Below are 27604 nucleotides of genomic sequence, written 5' to 3' on the forward strand. Positions count from 1 at the left end.
GTAGCACAAAAGACTTGGTCATCCTCGTACCGCCAAAATCCAACATTTTCCTGATCTTAAAAAATTTTGTAATTCTAAAAACTTTACTTGTAAAGATTGTATTCTTGGCAAAACAAAAAAATTACCATTTTATGATGGAACCTTTGTTTCTTCCAGACCACTTGAATTAGTACATTCGAATGTTTGGGGTCCTGCACCAATTATTTCGAAAGGTGGATTTGCATATTATGTCATTTTTCTTGATAATTTTTCTAGACATACTTGGATTTACTTCCTTAAACATAAAAGTCTTTTCGTACTTTCAAACATTTCATAACATGGTTTAAAATAAATTTCAAAATGATATATCCATTTTTTGCACAAATTTAGGGGAAAATTTATGTCCAAAGAATTCAAAAACTATCTAAGTTTACATGACAGTACGCATTAAAGGTCTTGTCCATACACACCGCAATAAAATGGACTAGACGAACATAAACATCGCTATATTATGGAAACAACTAGGACTTTATTAATAGTTAATCATGTTCTAAAGGAATTTTGGGCAGAAGCGGTCCTAACTGCTACCTATCTTATTAATCGAATGCCATATTTTTCTTTGACAAATATAACACTAATTGAAAAACTAGTAATCTTTCTCCGGATTACTCTACATTGAGAGTGTTTGGATGCAAGTGCTTTAAGAGTGATAGAACTCTTGAAAGATATAAAGTTTGATTAGTGGTCAAAGGTTATGCCCAAGAATATGGCATCAATTATGAAAAAAATTTTGCTCCAATTGCTCGTATCACCACTGTTAGGACCTTAATTGCCTTGGCTTCCATTAGGAAATGACCCATATTTCATATGGATGTCAAAATTGCATTTCTAAATGGCAAGTTAGTTGAAAAAGTGTACATGGAAGCCCTACCTGGTATTAGTATTCCCCCAAGGGTAAAATTCTTCGTTTAGAAAAAGCTCTTTATGGTCTTAAACAAGACCCAAAAGCTTGGTATGATAGGTTTAGTCAGGTTATGCTTAATATTGGTTTTCAATCCTGTTTGACTGACACTGTTTTGTTTATTAAGAGTTCTGATGCAGGGATTATAGTGCTTCTTCTCTGTGGATGACATGATTATCATCGAAGACGATAAACAGGGAGTTGAAAACATCAAAAAACTTCTTAAAACTCATTTTGAAATGACTGATTTAGGTTTATTTAGATATTTTTTAGGAATTGAAGTTGCTTATTCCCCTCGTGGGTATTTAATGTCTCAATCTAAAATTGCTTTTGATATTGTTTTCAAGTCTGGAATTACAGATGATAAGAAAGTAGACACTCCAGAAGTTGTCAACGTTAAGATAAGAATTGATGATAGAGAACCTCTTGAAGATCCTACTCCTTACAGACATCTTATCGGAGCACTTTCCTATCTTTTCATTACCAGACCAGATATAGCACATTGTAGACACAATCAGCCAGTTCCAACATGCTCCCACCATAGTTCACATGGAGTCGTTTTGCGTATTGTTAGATATATTAAGTCCTCTCTTTCACGAGGACTTTTCTTGTCTTCTACATCCTCACTAGATCTAATTGCATATATTGATGCTGATTGGGAAGGTGATCCCAATAACAGACACTCAACTACTGGCTTTTGTGTTTTTCTAGGTGAATCGTTAATCTCGTGAAGACGAAAAAAGTAGCAGAAGGTCGCTCTCTCATCCACAGAAGTTGAATACCGAGCCATGGCAACCACAACCATGAAAGTAGTTTAGCTCAAACGTCTCTTTGCCGACATGGGAGTTGAAGCAACGCAAGCTTCACGTATGTGCTGTGACAACTAGAGTGTGATCTACATTGCAAGCAACCAAACATTTCACGAATGCACCAAACATATTGAAATAAACTGTCACTACGTCAGAGAGGAATATCTACATGGAATCATTGATCTGCCATATGTTACATCGAAGTATCAATTAGCAGATTTCTTTACCAAGCCTCTCGCTGCTCTCAGATTTCACTTTCTCTTAGACAAACTTTCGCTCATTGTACCATAAGTTTGAGGGGGAGTGTTAAAATGTAAAAATGTAATATACATATATATAATAATATTATTATATTATATTATTATTATATATATTGTATTTTTCTTTTCTTTAATTTTCTGTTTTATTATCTAGTTCAAATAGAACTGGTTTAAATAAGCTAGTCAAGTCTTAGTTAAGACTTGACTAGATAGAGAGTCGTTGGACCCTAGCCCAACGACTCTATTTAGAGCCGTTGGACCTAGTCCAACGACTCTATGCAGTCTCCTCCTCTTCTCATGTGTATAAATAGGGGTGATTCCCCTTTCTTATGTATCAATTCTTTTTAAGCATTTTGTGTATGAATAAAATATTATTTATGTTTTAGTGTTCTTCCATTTATACCCTTTCTAGGGTTATGCTTGTAGTGTCTCCAAATGACACCTTTTTGTGAGTTCTTCGTGCATTTGTGGAAGACCACCATTTCATTACAGTTACACTCTATTAGGGTCACCAAACCACCTGAAATTTTATTTCTTATGAATCTTTTCACCAAAATACAAAGCCTTTTTTGCATTGATTCACTCTTACATATAACCAAACACCTACTACCAGGCTAAGGAATACCCATAATGGATAGAGGCAATAAAAATTGAATTAGATGCTTTAGAAAAGGCCAAAGGGTACTCTCAAGAATATGGGGTAGATTATGAGAAAATCTCTACACCCATAGCATGTATGACTACAATTAGGAACCTAATATCCATAACATCAATTAAAAATTGGCCTATTTACCAAATGAACGGCAAAAATGTGTTTCTAAATGCCGACTTAAATGAAGATATTTACAAGGATATTTCACCAGGATTAAGTGTTCCTAAGGGTAAGATTCTTCATTTGCATAAGGCATTATATGGTTTGAAACCAGCACCAAAAGCATGATATGATAGATTTAATGACTTAATGTTAAAGCTTGGGTTTACATCTTGTTTTACTAACACTACTTTGTTTATTAAAAACTCCAATAAAGGTAATATTATTTTGTTGTTATACGTGGATGATATGATTATCATCGGAGAAGATCAAAAGGGAATAAATGATAATAAATCAATCCTTAAGAAAAGTTTTGAAATGACCGACATGTTATTTGTGTTACTTTTTAGGCATTGAGGTTGTGTTTTACCCATGTGGATATTTGTTATCTCAAACCAAGTTCGCTACAGATATTAGTGCAAGGTCTGAGATAACTGATATTAAAGTAGCGAAAACTCCAAAGATGATAAATGTTGAGGTGAGGAATGATAATGGGAAACCATTGGAGAACCTTACTCCTTATCGACAGTTGATTGGAGCCCTTAACTACTTGTCGATCACCAGACCTAACATTGCACATGCAGTTCATACTGTAAATCAGTTTCAGCATGCACCTACTTCAGTTGAAATGGGTGTTGTGTTGCATATAAGATACATCAAGAATTCCATTAAGGAAATTTCTTATCCTCTACTTCTTTAAATTTGATTGCATATATTATTTCTGATTGGGTGGTGACCCAAATAAAAGTCGCTCAACCATAGGCTATTGTGTGTTTATAAGTGATTCCTTGATCTCATAGAAGTGCAAGAAGATATCCCTATCACCAATTGAAGGAAAATATAGTGTTATGATACTACTTTGAAACTTGTGTGATTAAGACCAGAGTTGCCAGTTGAGGAAGCGGGAGCGGGAAGCGAGGCACTTTAAAAAATGTAGGAAGCGGGGAAGCGTGGGACCACTTAGAAGAAAATTATGAACCGTCTCGGAAGCGACCTAGGAAGCGAACCGGAAGCGAGGGGGAAGCGCGCTTCCCATAAATGGGAAGTGTGTTTCCCATAAAAGGGAAATGCGCTTCCCATAAAAGGGAAGTGCGCTTCCCAAAAAAGGGGGACGCTTCCCCTCACGCTTCAGAAGCGCGACGTTTCGCGCTTCCCCTTTACCCTAGGCGCTTCCGGTAACTCTGGTTAAGACAACTATTAAAGAACATGAGAGTTCATTTGATCGAGTCACCCAAGTTGTGTTGCGACAACAAAAGTACAATCTACATCGCAAGCAATAATGCATTTCATGAAAGAACAAAGCATATACAAATGGATTGTTATTATATTCGGGAGTTCTTGAAGAAGACTTTTTCAATGTTGGCGGAGTTCTTCACCAAAGCTGTCCCTTCTCCTAGATTTCATTTTTTTAGCAAACTTTTGGTGGTGATACTGTAAGTTCGAGGAAAAATGTTAAAAATGTACTTTATTTTTATGTACTTATGTATATGTATATATACTTATGTACATATTAGATTGTATTTAGGTTAAATAGGTAATTTTGTTTTTTTATTTATTATTTTTTTATTTTTGTACTTCATATGCCCCTTAAGGGGGATTTTGGTAATATAGCTAGGTTAGCTAGTTAGTTGTTAGAGTTGCCTAACGGCTAGTCCTCTAGCCTCTCTTGTATATAAATGGGAGAAAATCACTTGTATTGATACGCATTCTTCTTAATGCTTTTTTACATTAATAAAATTTATTATTTTTTATATTTGAGTGTCAAATGGCTGCCATCATTGCCTCTTTCCTCAGCCATTTAGTCACTGAGAAACTTAATTCTTTCAATGGAAGAAACAAATTATCACTTTCTTTGCAGCCACAATCTGATGGGTCGATTCATATACCTTTGGAACTTGTTTCCCAAACAATTTCAGTGCAGCATGGAAGGGCAGAGAAGACCTTAAAGATCATGGTCAGAAACCCATAATTTATTGTGTGGCAAAAGGATGATCAGTCAGTTATAGCATTCATCATTACTACCCTCTTCCATGAGGTCCTTCTACAGATCCCATCAAGAGTTCCAGCAAAAGAGCTATGGGATACCTTACATCAGTGGTATGAGAAGATTTTTACTCGCAGAATATATCGATTGAAAGCAGAGTTAAAAAGAGGGGATTCACATGTTGCTGAATATCTCAACAAAATCAAGGTTCTAGTGGATCAGCTTGCTTCCATAGGATCCCCAATGTCGGATGAAATATATACACGAAAACAGTTAGATGACTTGGAAAGGAGTACAACATGTTTATTATTGTTTATACTAGCATTGTGCCTCATCAACCTTTTGATAGAGTGAGAACCATGATATTAGAACATGAAGTTATGTTGAACATATCATTTGGGTCCCAGAAGGAGAGGTGAATCATGAAGTCATGGTTCCAGCCCAAAATTTAAATTCTTCCAAAGGAAGAGGGTGTGATAGTGAAAGCAATTTTGGTGGACGTAGAACAGGTATTCTCTCTACACCTTCCTTTTCTAATCAAGTGAATATGATATGTCAAATGTGTGAGAAGAAGGGTCATACGTGTTCCAACTGCTATTGTTGTTATGTTCTCCTAGGAAGGGAATTCACATAAATTAGACACTCGTTGAGGGGAGAAGATGCGGAAATCTATATGTCCTGAATGAAGCTCAAAAGTTTCTTTCATCGTTAGCCAGTCATTCGTTGTTTGCGTTGTCATCAAGTCCAGGAGTTCACCAACAAGTTGATGTTCAGGATCATAGATTAGGTCATTGCAATTTGAGTTTTTTTGATCTTTATGTAATAAAAGTTTGATTTATGTCAAAAGAAGAATTTTTTCTTCTTATGTTAGTTGTTGTATTTGTAAGTCATGAACTCCCTTTTTTCAGATCATATAAAGGAGCTTCTTTTCCTTTTTGAGCTTATTTATTCTGATGTTTGGAGGCCTTCTCTCGTTATGTCCTTATCAAAATCCAAATACTATGTGATTTTTGTAGATGACTTTACTCGTTTCACTTATATATTTTCTGAAATCCAAGGACCAAGTCTTCAATGTTTTTCGTAGATTCAAAACATATGTTGAAACCCAATTTTCTTGAAAAATCTTAACCTATCTTTGATGCATCATGTCATGAAGATGCAGATAACCGATAAAGGAGTTCGGAGATATCACCAATAAAGCTATTTGAAGACTTGTATTTACAAAATTCTCTATGTGATAAAGATGGAGATTTTTCTTGAAAATACTTGAAGACTTGAATCCTTCATATTAAATATTTGTTGTATTTTCAAACTTTTGATATATCACACCATAAGTTTGAGGGGGAGTGTTAAGTTGTACATGCATATATATATATAATATTTATAATGATGTAATAGGTAATACCCTCTAGGGATATTTTTGTATTTTTGTAATAGATATTGTCCACTAGGGACAGCTTTTCGTTTTTGTTTTTCTTATTTTATTTTTTATTTTTTATTTTTTATTTTTCCTTTATTGCATTGTAGGGAATTTATGGTCATTGAGACCATAGAGTCGTTCGGAGCCCCAACGGTCACATTTATGACCATTGGGAGCTCTCAATGGCTTTAGGCCTTGGGTCCTTTTGTATATAATGGCACTACTTGTGCCCATTTTTCTTAATGCTTCTCTTAAGTGTTTATGCTCAATAAAGATGAATATTTTTTATGTTTTGTGTTTTTCTATTTAGTTCTTTGATGTCGCATATGCACTTAGTGCTTGTGTTGTTGCCTTTTGTTGGCTATTGTATTGTCCAATAGTAGACTTGTACTTGTGCACATTGTGATTGTGATCTTGTAATCCCTTAGTCTTCGGGGAATTTGACCCAAATGGGAATTCAATGTGATAACAAATTAACTCCTTTCACGATTTTGGCCCTTCAATTCTTAGGTGTAATCATCATGAACATAGCTTCTCCACTTGGTGAATCTGGCAGACCTGCCTCTGCTAGCTTTCTAGCTTGTGTAGCAGTGAATTGTGTTTTTAGGCACAAGGGTTTTATACTAAGCTACTAATGGGTCGCTGACATAAGGTTTTTTTTACTAGGCTGCTAATGGGTCATACAATAGTGAAAATCAGAAAGAACCCACAAATGATGAGGACCTCGGCATTAACTTTTTCCAAGAGTCTGGTAGATATTTTATCTTGAACATGGCAAGTAATGGGCAAGAGGTGAAAAAATGGAAAGGTTTGATACTGAAGATGGCAATTCTGACTGATCTTTTCTTTCCATTTTGGATGTTCAAGTACAAGGGAAGTGTAGTTCCAACTTCTAAGCAAACAACGAATGGAAGACAGCTTTCAAGACTCGTGATGGATTGTACGGGTGGCTGATGATGCTGTTTGGGTTATCGAATGCACCTAGCACATTTATGAGGATGATATCATTTTAGTTAGTGCTAGTGAAGACAAACACTTAGAAGATCTTCGTTGTGTGTTGGGAAATCTTTGAAGAGAGAAATGTTATGTCACAATAACAACAAATGCCTTTTTTTTTAAGAAATTCTGACTGAGCAACGTGGGAGAAATTCCCTCCATATCATCATGCGAGAGGCTATCCAGGGGGAAAAGAAAATTTTGTTGAAAGAGGTGGCATTATAATCCTCATTAATATTGAAGAAATAGTGCTAATGGACTTCATACATCTTTACATAGATGAGGTAAACAAGAAATTCAAGTTATACCTCCCAGAAAGCAAACAAATAAAAGATCATTATAAATAAATAAAAATTACGAAGACAATGTTATGTCCTCACAGCTGATATTCACTTTTTATGGTGACATAGATTTTGTAATGAAATTGTTAAATGTATTGGTTGATTATATATTTGTATTTGTTATTTTGGTTAGCATATATATATTTATATTAATATATATATATTCTTGATGTATATATACATATTGATGTATATATACATATTAATGTATATATATATGTGTGTATTTTTAAAATTCCTGATGTAAATGTAATAGGTAATGTCCTCTAGGGGCATTTTAGTCTTTTTATTTTTTGTAATGGGTCCTATCCACTAGGGGCAGTTTTTGCCTTTTTATTTTTTATTTTTTATTTTATTTTTATTTTTATTTTTTATGTATCTTTTCTAGCCATTCTTCCTCCTTTGTTGTATATATATGGGAGATCTCCCATACTTTTTTTAAGCATTTGAGAGTTAATAAAATTATATTTTTTTATTTTATGCTCAGCCCTTAGTGGCTTGTGTTGTGAACTATATTGTGTTATTGTCTATGTCACACGGACTCGGCTAAGGAGGTGCCGCACCCGAGTCGACACGCCCCGACACGGGTGCGGACTCGGGTGCGGCTTCGGACTCGGCCCGGACTCGGTCAACGCCGAGTCGGACTCGGTCAACGAGTCCAGTCCGAGTCCGTCCACATTTTGGACTCGGTCAACTTTGACCGAGTCCAAAAATGTCCCTAAAAAACTAATTTTTTATATTTTTTATTTAAAAAAATATATATAAAAAAGGCACTGTGACTGTGCAGTCTTTGCAGTGTGCACAGTTACAGACTGTGCACAGTCTGTGAGTGTGCACTGTGCACAGTCTGTGACTGTGCATAGTGCTGTGCCTGTGCACAGTCACAGTCTGTGACTGTGCACAGACACCTGTGGCATTTTAAAAATAAAATAAACTAAAATTATATATATATATATATATTTTTTTTTTTTTGCCGAGTCCCCGTGTCCAAAAATTTTAAAATTGTGCCGCACCCGTGTCGCACCCGCACCCGCACCCGCACCCATGTGACATAGGTTATTGTGCTTGCCCATAGTGGCTCTTGTAGTTTACCCATAGTGGTTCTTGTGATTGTGCTCATTATCTTGTGTTCTCATTACATGGTATCAGAGTCAATAGGCCCTTTGATCCTAGTGACCTTCGTGAAGATTCTCGTACAAGGCATACGCTTAAGGGCAGATATGCTATTTGCATGCGCCTCAAGGCGCAAAAGCCCTCGCCTTGGAGCAAGGCGCATTTTTAATAATAATGGTTGAGACCAATAAAACCCTTTTAATTTCAAAAAATGTTCCAAAACATTTTTGGGATGAAGTTTGTTTGACTGTTGTCTATAATTAATAGGCTTTCATCATCTAAGCTTCAAAATGTTTCTTCCAATGAAAAACTCTTTAAAATCTCTCTTGATCTTAGTTGTCAAAAGCGGCGCCTACGCGACCTAGGCGCAGCCCCACCGCCCAGGCGACCAGGTCTGAGCAATGGGGCTCTATATCTCTGCCTAGGCATTTTTCAAAGAGAAGTTTTTTTGAAGACATCATTTGTTTCCTTCATCAAAGAGGAGAAGAAGAAGAGAAAACATGTTATTTGTCTATTAAAGATTTTATTTATTCAATTGTTAATTTATTCTTAATTTGTTTGAGAAGGTTAAGGTTATGTAATAATTGTTTTCCAGTGTTCAAAAACATATTATTTGTCTATTGCTTATTATTGATTGATTTTATGTTGTATGCATGTTTCTTATTGTCTTTTATGCGTTTTTTTGTTTTTCATTTTGGGTACTGCCTAGGCTCCGCCTAACGCCTATGACAACAAGTGCTTGATTATCTTAGATTAAGACCTTTTGGATGTAAGTGTTTTGTTCTCACTAACAAAAATGATAAACTCTCTCTTAAGCTAAGTCACACGGACTTAGCTATAAGGTCGACGCACCCACGTTGACATGCCCCGACACGGGTGCGACTTCGGACAAGGTCAACCAAGTGTCTCTCTCGGTCAATGCACCGGGGCCGAGTCCATCTACATTTTGGACTCGGTCAACTTTGACCGAGTCTATTTTTGTCTATTTTTTAGGGGCAAAAGATGTATAAAAAGTAAAAAAAATGATCTTTATATATATATATATATATATATATATATATATATATATATATATATATATTGTGCAGTTGCACAGTCTGTCATTAGCAGACTCTGCAGCTGCACAGTCACAGTCTGTCAATAGCAGATATATTTTTTTTAAAATATATATACATATATATATATATAGTCGTGTCCCCGTGTCCAAAATTTTTGAAATTGCGCCGCACCCGTGTTGCACCCATACCCGCACCCATGTGACATAGCTCTTAAGTTATACTGTGTACATTCTTTGGATACGGGAAAACTCAAAAAGGCTTTGAATGTTTTGATTTAGAAAAGGACAACTTTATATCTCAAGGAATGCTTACTTTTTGGAGAATGAAAGTTTCTTTCAAAATGTGCCTCAGAAGAACTTTGATTATTCTTTTTTAGTTGAGATATTCCCAAAAAGTAGCAATGATTATTTATTTGAGAACGTTAATAATAAAGAGCTTCAACTCGATCTTCAAGACGGTGAAAAAATTGAATTAGAAGAACCTAATGTAATTCAAGATGTGGAAATGATAGACAACCAAGTGCTCTAAAAATTTATTTCACCTTGAAAACCCAAAAGGTAGGAGTTAGAAGATCAAATCGGACCTCTAGACCCATTGATAGATTTGTTGCCTACCACATATAATCAGACAAAAGAATATCCCGAATGGATAAAAACTATGAATGGAGAATTAGGAGCACTTGAAAAATCTAAGACCTAGAAAATATTTGACTTGCCAAGGGATAAGAAAATCATAGGTTGGAGATGGGTTTATAAGGTTAAAACTAAGAGTGATGGGACCCTAGAAAAGAACAAGGCTAGATGCCAAGGGTTATGCAGAAGAATACGTGATAGAGTGTGATGAAACATTTGCACCCGTAACTAGGATGACTTCAGTTAAGACCTTCATAATTGTTGTTGTTGTTAAAGGTTGGGCTATCTACCAAATGGATCTAAAAAATATTTTTTGAAACGAAGATTTAAAAGAAGTTTATATGGCCCCTATAATGCAATAAAGAAAAAATAAAAAATAAAATAAAATAACAAAAAAGGAAAAGTGTCACTAGTGGACAGAATCTATTACAAAAAGATGAAAATACCCCTAGAGGGCATTACCTATTACATCATTATAAATATCATATATATAAAGATATATATATATATATATGAATATATGTATATATGTAAAATATAAAACAAATATATATGTATGACAATACATACATATATATATACATGTAGAACTTAACAGTATCTAGTGACCACCACAAATGATTCATGCTAGTATAGATTGACCTATTCTGTAATATGTCAACAAATACAGTCTCAAATTATTAGCAGAAGGCTGGGAACTACAAGTATCCAATCTTGAGCTTGGAAAAAGTATTAATTAAATATTTTGGTTTAACTTTTGTTGTATACAAGCATCATACTATCCTTCTAATACATGCACACAATTATGTTGTCACTATTCCAATTTAAAGCCAAATAGGCAGCTTTGTTGTCAAAGGTGGCACCTAGGCGACCTAGGTGCAGCACCACCGCCCGGGTGATTGGGTTTGGGCGATGGGGCTCTATTTTAACGCCTAGGTGCCACCTAGGCTGGGGGCTGCCTGGGCAGTGGTCTTTTTTTAAAGTTTTTTTTTGTTACCCCTTGGTACAAAAAGGGAAAAGGCGTAACGCCTTTCCCCTTTTAGCTCTCTCCCTCTCTCGTCCTTTCATTTCCCTCTCTCTTTCTCAACTATTTAAAGCAAGAAGAAGAAGAAGAAAGCGACCAGCCAAGTAGGCGTCTCTCTCTCTTTCGGTTTTTCTCACTTGCTCTCTACCTCTCTCTCTCTTAGTTTCTCACCTCTCTCATTTCTGTCTCTTGGTTTCTCACTCTCTCTGTGTAACATCGCGTATTTTGGTACTTAGTCATTTTATGATTTTGACGAAAATTTGGCTAAGTCTGAGAGAAAAATCGTTTGAGGCTCAATTTTTAGACTAAAGTCTTTGAGTTTGGGCTTGACCCAGGTCTCATCGACAAAGTCAAGGCGAGCCAAACGAAGCGTGAGAAAGAGTTTTAATTTTGACCTTTAAATTCAAGCGAAATTCGGGTTATTTTTGAAAGAAATTCGGAATTTGGTATTCGTGTAATATATCGTTGGATGAGTATCGAAATTCTGAGCGTGACGATATCTTGTTTTCCTGATTTCGAGTTCTGATTTGCTCGAAAATCGTGTTTTTCTGAAAATTGAGCAGTTTATCGAAATGGATCCGAAGTTGGATCAGATTGGATCCAAGGACTAGGATCTGAATTTTAAGGATTTGGATTCTATGTAGGTCCTACTTAAATCTGGATTTGATCCAGCTAATTTTTGTTTTGGGTATGAGTTTGGATCTTGGATTCGTATCCGGATCTAAATCCAAGCCCAACGTTTTTCCAGCATTAAATTCAATATAAAGCCTTAATTTAGAGTTTAAAAAGGTTGAGAAGCCTTTTGGGTTAATTTGGTAATTATTGGAAGTTTTTAGATAATTTTCATTAATAATTAATACTAATTTTGAATTTTTATTTTAGGGCTGAGTAGGACTCCTTAAAATAGTCCTTATACTTAAAGAGAGTTTAAAAGTTTTTAAAAGTTAGAAAAACTACCAATTGTGGAAAAGTCAACATTTGGTAGAGTTTCAAAAAAATTAGGAAACAAAAGAGGGAGAGAGTTTCCACTTTTTGGGAACTCTTAGAGAGAGAGAGAGAGAGCTAGAGAAAAAGGGGGGGTGTCACCCCCTCTGCCACCCATTACTTAAACAAACAAAAAAAATAAGAAAGTAATAAAGAAAAAGAGAAAGAGGGAAAAGAGGAGAGAGAAAGAGAGGAAGAGGGTTCCTCTTCTCCAACAGCCCTTGTTCCACCATCATTCTTCTCTATTTTTTAATTTTTATCAAAGGTACGGGTCTCCTCTTTTGAATATAGGTGACAAATCGAATACCGGTTCGATTTTATGTAATATCTTGGAGGAAATCCATGGGAGAAACGTCTTTACAATGGATTCCTCAAAGGTGCATGGCGGATGACCCATGGATCGTTTCCCCATAGCTGATTTCCGGTTATTCTCGCATTCTTTTACATGAAAAAAATTTATACACGTGTTTTCTTGATAAAACTGAATTTCTTGGATAATACAAACAGTTTGCTAAGAAATCAGGTTTTTGATGATGGGTCGACTAATACTAATTTGGGCTTTGACGTTTCGGATGCATTGTTGAGCATGAAGCTATTGTGTATGCCTACTTAAGTATGTTCCCAGCATGTACAAGTTTTCATTTAAGTCCATGTTTTGGTATTATGTTGATGTCCTCCAAAAGAAAATAAAAGAAGGGATATATATATAAGTAATAAGTATATTGCTATTATAAGGCCTCAGCTGACCCACAGTCGGCGGAGCCCTTTTGAGCAGTCATTGCCGGCCGACCCAGTCGGCTGGGCTGCGTGACTGGCCCAGTCGAAGGGGTCGGCTGGGTGGTTTGGCTACAGGCCAGACCCAGCCGACTGGGTCGGTTGGGTCACGGTTACAAAAAAAAAGGGGGGGGGGGGGGGGGGTATCAAATAAAATTTTTATTGTGGTCGTTCAGCCCTGACAGCATACACAGGCCCGAATTTGGGGCTGTGCATGGGCTGTCAGACCCAGCCGACTCAGCCAACCCGACTGGGCAGGGGCCTGCCTGGCCCAGTCTGGCCCTTGGGCAGGACTGGGACAGGTCTGGTAGGGTTGGTCTGACCCAACCCAGCTGATCTGAGTCAGCTGGGCTTGCTGGTAACCTCAGCCGACTGTGGGTCAGCTGGGTGGGAACCATCAATGCATTGAATGAAGTCATGTAATTGACATGAATGTGAATCAAATGGAAGCATACGATAAAAATATGTAATTAACATATTTATGCACAATGAATGAAAGCATGCCATTGAATTAAGTATATGCTGTACATGAAAACTTGCAAGTGTTACTATCATGTGAACTAAATATAATCATGCTTTAATTATTCTTGGTTCATGAGCATGGTTGAAATTTTCCTATATGAACGTGCATCCAGAAGATATGTGATTTATTTCATATATGGCATGTTGTTATAGTTTTTGCTTATGGTGCATCGATGATCGTAATGAATCATCATGGGCTTGATAGGCCCCGAGCTTTGGCTTGCTCTTTCTTTAAGCATCTCAAATGCATCGCAAAAATCACATTTACTTTTATTGCATTGTTCTACGTGTTTTCATGAGAGAGAGTCCCGAGATGGTTCTCGCAAGGGTACTTGTTCTTGCATGCTGAATTGCAAAACTCAATAATTGGCTTTTAATAAAAAGATAATTAATAATAACAGTGTAATATACGTTCTGGGATCTCCCATCGAAGGAATGGAAATCTTAGAGATTCGGTTTTGAGAGACCACGAGGATACAAAAAACTTTGTGTACTTTACTAATTAACCCTGAACCCGATATTGAGGTTCTTTTTCCTGACCACGGTTTTAGAGAGAGTGTCACTTTACCTGGGGGTGGTGTGTTCGATACAATTGTTGTTTTAGTATACCAAGAAAGTGACATTATTGGATGTAGAGGTCCTTAGTGTCCTGACATTAGATGTGGAGGTCTAATGTTCCGAAGGTTATTTGGTCGAGGGATAAGTTTGGAACCCAGTAATAAAATACAACTTGTGTGCTAAGTTACCCTGAGAACCCTACTTGACCTCGAAAAATTATACCCTTTTGGTGTATCCGCGGGCAACGAAAATTAAAAAGAGAAACTTAAATTGTATGCATTTAATAAGGCATGCATATGGAAAAGAAAACTTTAAGAAAAGATAATAAAGTGTCCATGCATTGCACATAAATCATGTATATTCCTTTTATGCATTAGAACATGCATATTTACTTAATTTGTTATCTGTTGAATGTTGGTGAATGTATAATTTGTTCCTTAAAGCATGTTAAATGTCTTACTTAGATTGTGATCCCTGTTATTGATTAATGTTACTTCATGCTTAATAAATACTCCATGTTGCATGAATGCTTAATTGAATTATGTAATTATCATAATTGTATTCCTCTAGATTATTGCATGAAATCTTATTTATATTTTTTATGCTCATTTATTTCATTAGATAGATTCGTAAGCAAAATTTTTCGGATTTCTGACACCCTCTATTTATTGTTTTTCGCAGCCGCAGGAGACCAGTAAAGCGACTAGCTTCTGAGAAAGCTACGGGTGTCACGTTTTTGCTAGACAGTTCACAAAGGGACATCGTAACTCAGTCTTCTTTATTTATTTATTTAGATTTAGTGGTTACTGCCCTCTGAATTCTTCATTTATGCAATTGTCTCGAGACTTATCACTTATTATTCAATGAAGATTTGGTTTGGCATGGATGATAACTGTAAGCTCTATTGTGGTTGGTTGTTTTATCCAATTGGGAGTGGAACTGTAAAGGCTCCGTGTTTTTGGGAAGATTTCCGCAAGAGTTTAAAAAAAATCTGCATTTTCAAGGGGTATGAGTTGGGGTCGTTACACTCTGGGTGTTCTTCTTCTTCTCCCCCCCCCCCCCCCCGCATTTTCAATTGTCGTTACACTCTGCTAGCTTTTATTATAATATATATATATATATATATATATATATATATATATATATATAATTTGTTTGACTATTTTTAAGTTATATTTTCGGTTGACTGTTTCTGAGATATATTTCTGGTTGATTGTTTTTGAGTTATGTTTGTGAGTTATATTTCTGAGTTTTATATATATATATGTGTGTGTGTGCGTGTGTGTGTGTGTGTGTAATTCATATATCATATGTTTTGTGGTTTGTTTATTTTTCCTGTTCATTTCTTCTTATTTGTTTATTGCTTATTTTATGTCTATTGTTAATTTTTTTATATGCATTATTTTATTTTCAGTATATTGTTCATTCACATTGTTAGTTGTATGGTTTGTTTATTTAATATATATATATGTGTGTGTGTGTGTGTAATTCATATATGATATGTTTTGTGGTTTGTTTATTTTTCTTGTTCATTTCTTCTTATTTGTCTATTGCTTATTTTATGTCTATTGTTAATTTTTTTATATGCATGAATTTATTTTCAGTATATTGTTCAATAGCAGGTTATCAGTTGCATGGTTTGTCTATTTTTCCTGTTCATTTCTTCTTATTTGTCTATTGCTTATTTTATGTCTATTGTTAATTTTTTTGTATACATGATTTTATTTTTTGTATATTATTCATTCATATTGTTAATTGTATGGTTTGTTTGTTCAATTATTCATTTATTCTTTATTGTTTTAATCATGTTATTTAATATAATTGCTTTATAGTGATTGATTTTATGTTGTATATATGTTTGTTATTAATTTTAGCAGTTTGTTTACATATTGTGTATTTTTCATTGTGTATTTTTTAAGTTTTTTAATTGGGGTACCGACTAGTCTGCCTAGCAGTTTGTTTATTACCTAGTCTTTTTAGGGGCTCATCGCCTAGGCTCCGCCTAGTGCCTTTGACAACTAAGATAGGCAGTCTATCAAGTTATGCATTACCTTACCCTTTTGTACTGTATTGCATCCCAAGAACACCAGCTTTTGTTCCCAAAAAAGCCATAAAAGAGAGCAATAAAGCTTGAGGAGAAATGTTATCCGCTCTTTCAAGGAGGAACAAAATCTGATCTCAAATTATTCAGAAATACAACTTAACAAAAAGTGAATAAAACATACCGCATGAAGAAACATGTCATCATTTCCAATAGTCTTCTCTGACTTGTAGAAAATATGCAAATAAACAACCCACAAGGCAACTGATTTTCGATTAGCTTCAAGAGCTCGGGATAAAATTGATAAAGCCTGCAAAAGGATCCATCACAAACACAGAAAAAACAAACTCAGGAACACCAATTTTGCAGCTGTTTGGGCACATAAGAAATCGATAAACAATGAAAAAGTTGGACATGGTAACCTTTTTCCTTCCCTCCAATGTATTGTCCTTCCTGCCAAACAGATCAAGGGCAACGTCCAAGGTTTTTTCAGGATCAGCCAAACCATCAAGAACTTGTTTCTAGATAAAACAGAATAAGTCATCTAGCTATGCTCATGTGAAGATGAAAAAATAAGGTATGAAACATAGTTCAGAATTTTTAAATAAAATGTACGTTTTTGAAAAGGCAAAAAAATAAAAACATTGGAAATTATAGATGTGTACAGTTTGTCTGTTGACCAGAAGTCAAACCAATATCATAAAAATTGTCCTAGAAGTAACAGAAAATAAAAAATTACACAGTTTGGATTATCAAACCTACAGCCATCAGCCTCATGCTCCAGGACCAACCATGGAGATCAATCCTCAAGCACATTTTGAAAACATTAAAGAAAAGAGCAACATTACAAAGTTCATGAACTACGGTGAACAAATTTAGTGACACCAGAAGAACAGGACAATGTGATGCCAGGGATTAGAAAGGAAAGTGGGAAACTGCTAATGGATATATTCCTAGAAGACACTAGCTTTGTACATCAAGGCAAAAACATTTAACAATAAAGTGAGAACAGCATTAAAGACCATATATTGATTTAAAAAAAAAACTAATATATCTCCTTGCATCCTGATTCCATTACTTTAAGGAATGCTGTCACGATTCTTTTCCACCCTTAACAAGCCTATGTGATATTTGAAGCTAAATCATGATGTAGCTATGAAAATCTGTGTCAACTAACACAGTTATTTAGTTAGTCTTGTTGATAAAAGATAACTTTTCACCAAATTCAACAGAGATTCAAAAAACAGAAACTCTATTAAATTCTTATCAACAAACAGTTAATCACATAGGTTATGTACAGGGAAGTGTGTCAATGTGTAAGCATGCATGGGATGCATAAATACATGGCTGCCTGAAAAGAGTCATGAAATAAAAGGTCATCATTTCTAACAAACCATTATGTAATCTTGATCATGATTAATATACAGGGATAGCCTGTTTCTGCCGCCATCATCATCGAAGTCACCTCTGTGATGCAAGGATAGTAAGTCTGGTGGTAAAACTCTGTGAACAGAAAAAGGGATGGTGAAAGAGCTGCAGAAAGATGAATGCCAGTACTGCCAGATCTTCTGAGCCAACACATGTCTGGATGAACATTTATCAACTTTTATGAGTTCAGAACCAACTAAATATGTTGGAATTGACACGATATTAGAATGAAATCCTTGGGAAGCTGAGGTTCGCCTCTGAGTTGATATATGATTAACCTTTCTGTCTGCATTAGAAATCATTATATAGTATTAGGCAAAACAGAAATTTGTTTTCTGGATCTCCAGGAATGGCATCAGCAGTATCTATACCAGTCTTACCAGGAACACCAGGAAACACTTGATTTTTTTGTGCATAGTCTCTCGCATGCTGATAGGGGCATTGTCCATTATTACACTTCCCTCGTAAGTCGAACATACAAAATGGCCAGAAAGGATCAATGTCAAGATTGCAGCCTTGAATACCTTCAATATCAAGTTTTCCCGTTTTTTCACCTCTGATACCATTATGTGTCATGTCTATATCGAAAACATCTAGCAGTCTCTCAGAAAATTTAATGTTGAGGCCCTTTCCATGCATAACACCAGTGGCAGATTCTTGCTGAGTTTCACTATCATACAACCCATTAGTAGACTTGGACAGAAAAAGATTCTTATGCCTGAAGACAACATTCAACGCAGCAGAAGGCACAAAGCTAGCAGAGGAAAGAGGGGATCTCCCATATTCACCAAGTGAAGAGCAGCACTCTTCAGGATCATCATTACATCTAATAGTTGAAGGGTCAAAATCCTGAAGGATTGCATTGTCATCACAGTGAATTCCAATTTGGGGGTGATGCTCAATAGCATCTCCCAAAAGCCCTTTCGAGTGCTGATCAGTATCTGAAACACAGAAACTAATAAATTAAGAAACTACATCAACACGCAAAGATATCAATTAGCAGCTACATGGGCACAGACATCTTCAACTAGCATTTACAATCAAGAAGATTCTAGACAATGTATTTTGGCATCCTTTCAATCAATGTTTTATAACCCAGTGACTCAGTACTCAACTCAGCATGGGTTGACTCGTGACTCATGACGTCAACTCAGTGACTCGGCCAAGTGATGAGTCATGATAACTTTATATTTTCTAATAAAATATGTAAATATATGTATATAATATGTTTTTATATATTGTATTTTCTAATTTTTACCTATAATATGTATTATAATATACATATTATGTATATAAAGTGTATATATTATATTATTAATATATGAAAATACAGCATTTATATAAAATATATAATATGCTTATAAATATAAAAGATGCATTATATAAGCATGTTTCGGCTGAGGCATTCTATTACTCAGCCAAGTCATGCCAAAACTCGGTTGACTTAGCTGATTCAACCCATGACTCGGCCAAGATTTGTTAATTCCTGGGTCATCCACTGTTTGACATGGTGAATGGCCGAGTCACCGAGTTGACTCAACAAGTTTTTAAACATTGCTTTCCATTACTACATAAGGAAAAATAACAGACGCATCAGAATCAACGAGTTAAAAAATGACTTGGGAAGAACTAGGCAACAATCCTTTAATTGCCAGCTGGTACAATTCTAGTTTTTCGATTTCTGAGAAACCAATCATAACAAATGCCATCATGTTAGATGGGAGAATAATGAAATGTCAATTCAACTTGGACAAAAGTTTACAAAGGAAAAAAAAGCAATTGAAATTAAAAAAGTGGAGTAACTAAAAGTCAGATATATCAGTGACTCTTATCAAATCATGACTGACTGGGATCTAATGGGTTCAAAACATGTTTCCCTTCTCAGTATCGAAAAGGCTACTATACGCTCACATGCCAACCCATACACCCCACCAAACACAAGAACACAAACAAAAAATACTCGCATTTAAATGCGATCTTTATTAATTTCAAGATCAGAAGTCAAAACCAATCCACTAGCTGTAAGCTCACGAGAACCTTGCCCTACCAAAAAAATTATGAGCTTAGAGACCTTTTTATGATATACCCATCATTTGAATCTATTATATAAAAATATTACTTGGTCCACTCAGTTTTCTCAATTCAGCCTTAGGTTATACATTGTAAAAAGCAAGTATCTGAGACTTTATCAGTCCAGATGGGTTTGGCCATTTAGAGAACTTATTAGAAATAGCATCTAGACAAAAAAAAGTTTAATTGGAATATCTGTATTGCCCACCAGAAATAAGTCATGACTCAAATGCATCAAAATACTATAGTTGATTGCACTGTCATGTCTCACTATTATAAGCATAAAAGCAATATGCAGAAATAAATATTCCATTGATTAGAAACTCTTTATACCAATAATATTTCATATATTATCATCTTAAATTGCATCGAAGAAAAAAGCAGCAGCATAATCACAAACCTCTAATACATGCACTTTCTTTTTGCCCTGTATCTGGTAAGGACTGGTTGGAGAATGAAATCTCTAGCTTATTCTGAACATTCTCATCATTTCCACCATCAAAATTCTCAGAATCAGAACAAAGGCCGCTATTTGCAAATAAATGCCCCATCTGTAGCCTAGAGAACAATTTAGACCTCAAAGAGGCTTCAAGATGAGCATAATTCTGAACCGGGTCTGGAAAAGAGCCCCCCAGATTAGATCTTTGTGTTGATTCTCCATCTGCAAAAGGGCCCTCTAGATTAGATCTTTGTCTTGATTCTCCATCCACATTTGACAGCCTTACTTCAACCCTGCCCTCTTCCTCACAGCTCAATCCATATGGAGCAGCTTGACCATGAACTAGAAATGTTTGTTCATCTTCATCCATCAACTGAAAATGTTTGTCCATCTTCATGATTTTCTGCTTATGCCACCCAGAAGACCACAAGGAATGGCCCTCCATTAAAGAAGCTTGAAGCTGAGCTGATAATAATTCTCTTCTCTCATAAAGATAAGCACATCTTTCATTTGCGTCCATCAATGCCCTCTGTGCTTTACGATATGCTCTCAAAGCAAGTCTTTCTTCCATCTCACATCTGTGTCTGAGTTCTTGCGCTTCTTCCAATTCTTTATCTTGCAACTCCTCAATCTCCATCAAAGACTGGAAGTCCATACATACTTGTCCTGAATCCCCATGTTGAACCTTAAGAGTTTAAGAGGTTTGAATCGTGAAGACATGCCTTTCATGCAGCATAATGAACATATAAAGCCAACAGACAGAAAAGGATATCAAAAAGAATGGACTCGCATAGAAGGAGATGGCCTTACATCACAAGCTGTGAACTCATTCTTAGCATGACCTGCATGTCGAGTTAAGATATTCTGAGATGTATCTTGAGAAATTTCGCCACCAGATATGACTCCATTCTGCTCACGACATCTCATTAGTTTTCTGCTGGTAAATTCAGTTCACAAGAATAGAAGAAATAACATGAAGCACACGAACAACTAATAGGGCAGTGGAATGTGAGAAATCTTAGTAGATGAATTTCCAATATTTAGAGAAGCTTGTTGTTCATAATGCCATGCCTATAGTACATTGTGGGAACATAAAATGAATGTTCCATCCAACAAGATTCACCAATTCTAGAAGGTGGGGCTGATTTACAAATGTGAAACCATGAACATGTTATCTTGCCCATTATGTTCGTGTTACATAGCTTGCCCAGTTAGAAGAGTCCGTGTTACATAGCTTGCTCACTATGTTCATAATTCCAATAAAGAAATTGACTTTCTCCTGTTATATGGTAATAACATTTTGACCAAAAACCTACAACACATAGGTAAAGGTGCGGGTACATAGGGTATTTCCAAAAGAATGGGTACATGGGTAAGAATTATATATATGCCTATTTTTTTAAGAAAAAACGAATTGAACATAACAAAAATGAATGAAAACAACCATGATGAATAAATGAAATGATTTGCCATAATAGGTAATGGATCAGCTCTGGATTGGGTGAGATCCAAAATTGACCTAATCCATACCCATGAAGTACCAGTGCTGACACAACTTGACACGAGTACAACAACACCCTTGTAGAAGTACCTATGCTACATAGAAAAACCTGATTATCTTGTTGACACTGACATGATCAAGCAGCACCATTACACCAGCTTAGACAGAGACTTCGAGCTTATAGCACTTAATTCTTTATCATGGATACAATTTTTTATTTATCTTACCAATAACTGGCATGTGGAAGATGATAGGTTACAGACACTCCTAGGCAGTTCACTATAAGTTGCACTAAGATACTTCCACTATCAGCTTATCTAGATAATTTATTCTCTTATATATAGTCTTAAGTTTTAAAAGACATTCTGCAAGCCAAAGGGATGCCCATTATCACATTGCATGTTCATGGGTTTCAGAAAGCACATATAAGGATCAATTCTATGTCACCTAGGTACAAGTGCAACTACATAGGGTATGAGACTAATTTCTAAAAGTGCGGATACAGGGTTACCATATTATACATATGTATTTAACTTTTTTTAAGAAAAAGATAGTTTACATACGGAAAATATTGGCTACAATCTATAGTATGGTACTCTCTAGCTGAATCTTATAGGTGCGAGTCTTACTTGGCCAATCTGTTCCCATGAATGCATTCGGCATGGTCCATTTACTGTGAAATGCACTTTGTATTGTGTGGTTTCAATGTAAAAATATGATTTTCTTAATATTGAAAATTTGAGGCATTGTACACCATTGAATTTCTTAGCCCTTAGAAAATCTGCTTACACAACAGGATCTGACAATCTAAAACATTTTTTAATAAGCAAACCAGAAAATATGAAGGAATGAGTGGTTTCTATACGGTACACTCAAGGGTAGCCAAAATTTTCCCGTTTGTATATATATAGGGTTATTTACAGAAACACCAAGGTTCTTTTATAATTCAATTCCATTCCTAATAAATGCTATAATTCAGAATGATAGTTTTAGCCACACTTATTCAAATAAATATTTTCAATAATTACTATTTATTTAATTATAATTAAAAATCTGTTATGTAAAAGTGTACCCAATTTACTCATTAAATATCTCTCTTAACCACCGTACCCCCACACCACATCGCCCACCCCCCACCCCCATCTCTCTTTCTCAACCCAACCTTACCGCCATGCTTATGAAAATGTATTTCTTTCTCCATGACCATGTGTGCACGTATATGTGTGTGAGAGAGATAGAGAAGGTTATGGAGAAAGAAATACATTTATATAAGCATGGTGGTAAGGTAGGGCTGCCGTTTAGATGAGTGGCATCAATCACTGAAACATGGATGGTCACAAACACTTTAATAAGTTAAAGTGTTGTGTAGGTTACAGCTGTTTGTTCATCTTGAAGAAGAACATCTCGTTAAAGTGTTGTGTAGGTTACAGGTGTTCATCTTGAAGAAGAACAGTGATGAGGAGCCTTGGACAATTTTCTGCCCAAGGCTACTTGGAACTGTTCTGCTGTCCGAAGGTATAGAGAGAGATTTAATGAGTAAACAACAACAACAACTACGCCTTCATCCCAAAACAATTGGGGTCGGCGATATGAACCAAAAAAGAAAATCATTCTGGGTCTTCCACGTGAATCCTTCTCCTCCAATCATTTCTATCCAATGTCATGTCCTCAGTGAGGTTCAAAGCATTCATATCCTTTCCTATCACCTCCATCCATGTCTTCCTAGGCCTACCCCGATCTCTTTTAACTAATATATTTTCTCATTTCTCCATCCTTCTAACTGGAGCATCATTAGGCCTTCGCCGAATATGTCGAAACCACCGTAAACGATTCTCTCTCATCTTATTTTCAATGGGTGCAACGCCTACCTTCTTTCGTATCTCCTCGTTCTGAATCTTATCTTTTATTGTATTTCCACACATCCATCTCAACATACGCATCTCAGCTACACTCATTTTTTGAATATGATGTCTCTTGGCAGCCCAACATTCTGTATCATATAGTAAAGTGGGCCTAATAGTCGTCCTATAAAACTTTTCCTTCAACCGCAATGACATTCTACGATCGCACAACACTGCAGTTGCACTTTTCCATTTCATCCACCCAACCTTTATCCTATGATTTACATCTCCATCAATTTCTCCATACTTTTGAATGATAGATCTCAAATATTTGAAACAATCATGCACCGGTATTTCTTGCTCACCAAGCTTCACTACACTCCCATCACTACTTCGTTGCTTACTAAACCGACATTCCATATATTTGTTAAAAAGTGGCTTTGAATACTTTAGGTTCGATAATGAACCCATACACATGCACATGAAGTGCGAATATACACACTCAAGGGAACAACACAAGCACATCATGTGCTAATACATAAACCCATAAAAGGGGTAAATATGACTTAAAGTCATAAGTTGAATATTATTGAAGAAAAAGGAAGAAGAGGGTAAAAACCCTATACAATGGAGCATAAGCTCCTCCAAGGAGTTAAGAATACAAAGGGGCAAGCCCCTATTTATAAGCACAAAAGGGACCACCTTGGGGGCTCCCAAAGGAGACGTTGGAGAGCCCCCAACGGTCACAAAATGTGACCGTTGGGGGCTCCCAACGTCTCTATTGGGAGGCCCCCAATATGGTACAAATACGAAAATTAAAAAACAAAAAACAAAAAATTAAAGAAAATATTACAATGCATATTCCAATTAGAATATGCGTAAAATGATAAATTACAAGAATACCCTTGAGGGTATTTTAGGAAGATAAAATATATATATTTATATATATAAATAGAGATACGTATACATATATATATATACGTATCTTTATATATATATATACATTTAAGGATTATATTTCAACATATATGTGTACGAGTACACATATTTAACACCCCCCCTCAATCTTTGCGGGGAAACGAAAAGATTGAAAAAAGGGGAAGACTCCAAGAGGCTTCGGCAAGGATGCAATTGAAACTTGAAAATGCCTTCCTTCAATTGTCTTCTAATGATGAACACATTTCCCGAACCATCCAGGGGTACTTCTCTTTGTCCTATCTCCAAGATCCGGTGGAATAACAACAAAGAACAAGTAAAAAATATCTTTGCACTTTACTCAAATGGAACATTCCTAACAAGGTGCAAAATTTATGCATAATAGGATAATTACTTTAGTATGAAAAGAAAATTTAGAAAACCAAAGATCAAAAAACAAATATCATGTTAAAGAGTGAGCGGAAACGAATTGCAAGAATGCACAATGCATTCATAAGGTCCAATATTGGACAAACACAACCCCATAATGGGGAATAACAAAATGGTCCACTAAGGGACACTACAATAAGCCTACAAAGAGACATAAGCTACATATGCTTTATTGAATGAGGGCCTAAAAGGCCATAATGAGCATATGCATTACTATCATAAAATGAATTAACACTTAAAGAAATCATTAATGAAAATACTTCAAACATACTTTAGTCAAAATGAACACAAGAGTTCAAAAAGTTTTTAAAAGAACACGGATACAAATGTCCAAAGGCATGACGAATATGATCTTCAATAAGAGGGGCTTTATAAAGGTATATTTAACACGCATAATATAGTTTTTCACATCTTTAGGGAGAAGATCTATGTCAAACAAATGTCATAAATAAGAAGCATGATTTGACTAAGTATATTAAAACATTCACCCTAGATTTAAAAATGAATATCATTTGAGACAAAAGACTCATTTTGCATATCAAAAAGTCGCCGAAAAACTGTAAGCACTTAATATATAGATTAAATGCTACAATATCAATTTGATTTAAAAACATATCATGGATATAATTTACTTAAAAACACAAGTTATGAATAAAATTTTTGCAATTTTCAATAGTAGTTCATCCACTACAAGCAATTACTTCATTAGTCCTCCAAAACCCATAAATCAAGTGTATAAGCTACTAGATCAAGAATATAAATATAATGTCATTAAAGGTCAAATAACACACACAAAGGTGTGCAAAAGAACATCTTGTCTACATGTAATAATACTTAAAATGAGTGTATCAACGATAAGAACAAGAGAATACACGCCAACATGGACCAAAAGCATCTCTTGTCTACGTAAAAATACACTCAAGACCAAGTATATTCAGCTACTAGAACAAGAGTATCAAGCCAACCATGGGCTAAAAACACAATACATCTTTTGTCTACATAAAATGACACTTGAATTGAGTGAAAGAAGCCAACCATGAGCATACATCTCAGCGACTAGAACAAGGACACAAATGACAACATGGACAAAAGATCACACACCATGGTGTGAATCAACGTGTCTTGTCTATATATGATAATACTCAAGACAAATGTGTTTAGCTACTAGACCAAGAGAAACAAAGCCAACAAAGGGCTACCAACACACAAAGGTGTAATAAAATTCTTGTCTACATATGATAACACTTAGATAAGAGTTATAAAAGGAGAAGACTTTTGAGGCAATAAAACTTGTAATGACAAATATATAAATAAAACCTTAAATCAATAGAACAATATTCTTCAAAAAGAATACCCATAACAACAATGTTTTGGAATAAATGTGTGAATATACACACACCAAGAATACTTGTGCACAAAAAGCACAAAACACAAATCTGCAAATGCACTCATAAGATTCATAAACAATAAAAGGTTGGGTAATAATCCCAAAAACCTTGATTTTAATATACCTTAAAACATTTAAGGTTTCAAACATCATATATCCATCACATTTATATATAAATAAGAGCATCCATAAAATCAATGGCAAAAAACAAACGAGTGACACACTCATAATTAGAGATCATATACCAAATCATTCTAGAGTCCCAAGGTGCCCATAACTCACCTCAATCACCATCTATAATATGGCAAGTGGACAATCTAAAATGACATAACACAAGGTGCCCATAACTCACCTCAACAATCATCTCTAATACAATAATAAGGCCATAAAAAAAGGATTGATGCATCATATAACATGTGATGGATAGAAGATAAAATGCCATAAAAAGGCAATGAACTCTTAGGGAAAACATTTTCCAAATATGTGATTTTACAAAGAGGGCCGATTCAAAGGTCCAACATAATTAATCACAACAATATGTCATATAACAATAATGTTGCATATATACGAAATTATGTTCAATCATGATCATTATAAAAAAAAACGTTAATAAACACAACATGAAATATTTAAGCTATGTCATGTGTGACAAAGGAATTGGAATAATCCAAGAAACAAATCAAGCCTTTATAATTTGCAATTATACGTATACCAAGATGTAAAATGGCAATAATCTTAAATATGTAAATTTAGGACAACATGTACCAAGATATTGCGGAATGATAAAAGAAGCAATCTTACAAGTTCATTAAAAAAAACAAACACAAGCCCTAAATAAGGCAATAAAAACATCTCTTTATTGAAAAGATAGTACCATGTGAAAAATGTCTATGAATAGACAATACGCATACAAGCATGAATACTTTATAAAAGTGTACAAAGACACTCTCACAACACTTGAACAAAATACGCAAAAAGCGTAATAATATCAAACATGCAATAATGCATGTATTTCATAAAAGATGCAAATGCTTGAGACTCTCAAGCTTTAATTATGCAATTATATGCTTGATAAATGCAATTTAAGACAAAGAAGACCATATTATGGCCAATGTAGGCATCCTTAGAGATACAATCAAGAGGTTTTTGAAACCTTATGTGAAAAATACAAACAAATATGTTTATAAAGTTACATCATTAGAAGAAAAATAAAAAATAAATGAAATCTTTTATACCAAAGGATGCAATAGATACACTATGCATTCTATATAGCGTGGGAAATTCTTTTAAAAGATCTAATGGTTCA

General features: G+C 35.2%; 1 protein-coding gene across 1 annotated transcript in view; it reads right to left on the reverse strand.

The window, feature by feature from the left end:
* The window catches only part of LOC149839762 (zinc finger C3H1 domain protein), a 71877-nt gene that overhangs the window by 18982 nt on the left and 25291 nt on the right, over nt 1-27604 (reverse strand). Inside the window, exons 5-10 of the mRNA XM_090002809.1 lie at nt 21015-21113; nt 20166-20889; nt 18076-18636; nt 17662-17981; nt 16690-16788; nt 16452-16577 (exon numbers count right to left, since the gene is read on the reverse strand). Coding sequence (XP_089858935.1) covers nt 16452-16577; nt 16690-16788; nt 17662-17981; nt 18076-18636; nt 20166-20889; nt 21015-21113 — 1929 coding nt within the window. The remainder of the gene's footprint in view (nt 1-16451; nt 16578-16689; nt 16789-17661; nt 17982-18075; nt 18637-20165; nt 20890-21014; nt 21114-27604) is intronic.

Source organism: Nuphar pumila, chromosome 4 (genome assembly GCF_984573655.1).
Source record: "Nuphar pumila chromosome 4, dmNupPumi1.hap1.1, whole genome shotgun sequence".
Classification (NCBI taxonomy): domain Eukaryota; kingdom Viridiplantae; phylum Streptophyta; class Magnoliopsida; order Nymphaeales; family Nymphaeaceae; genus Nuphar; species Nuphar pumila.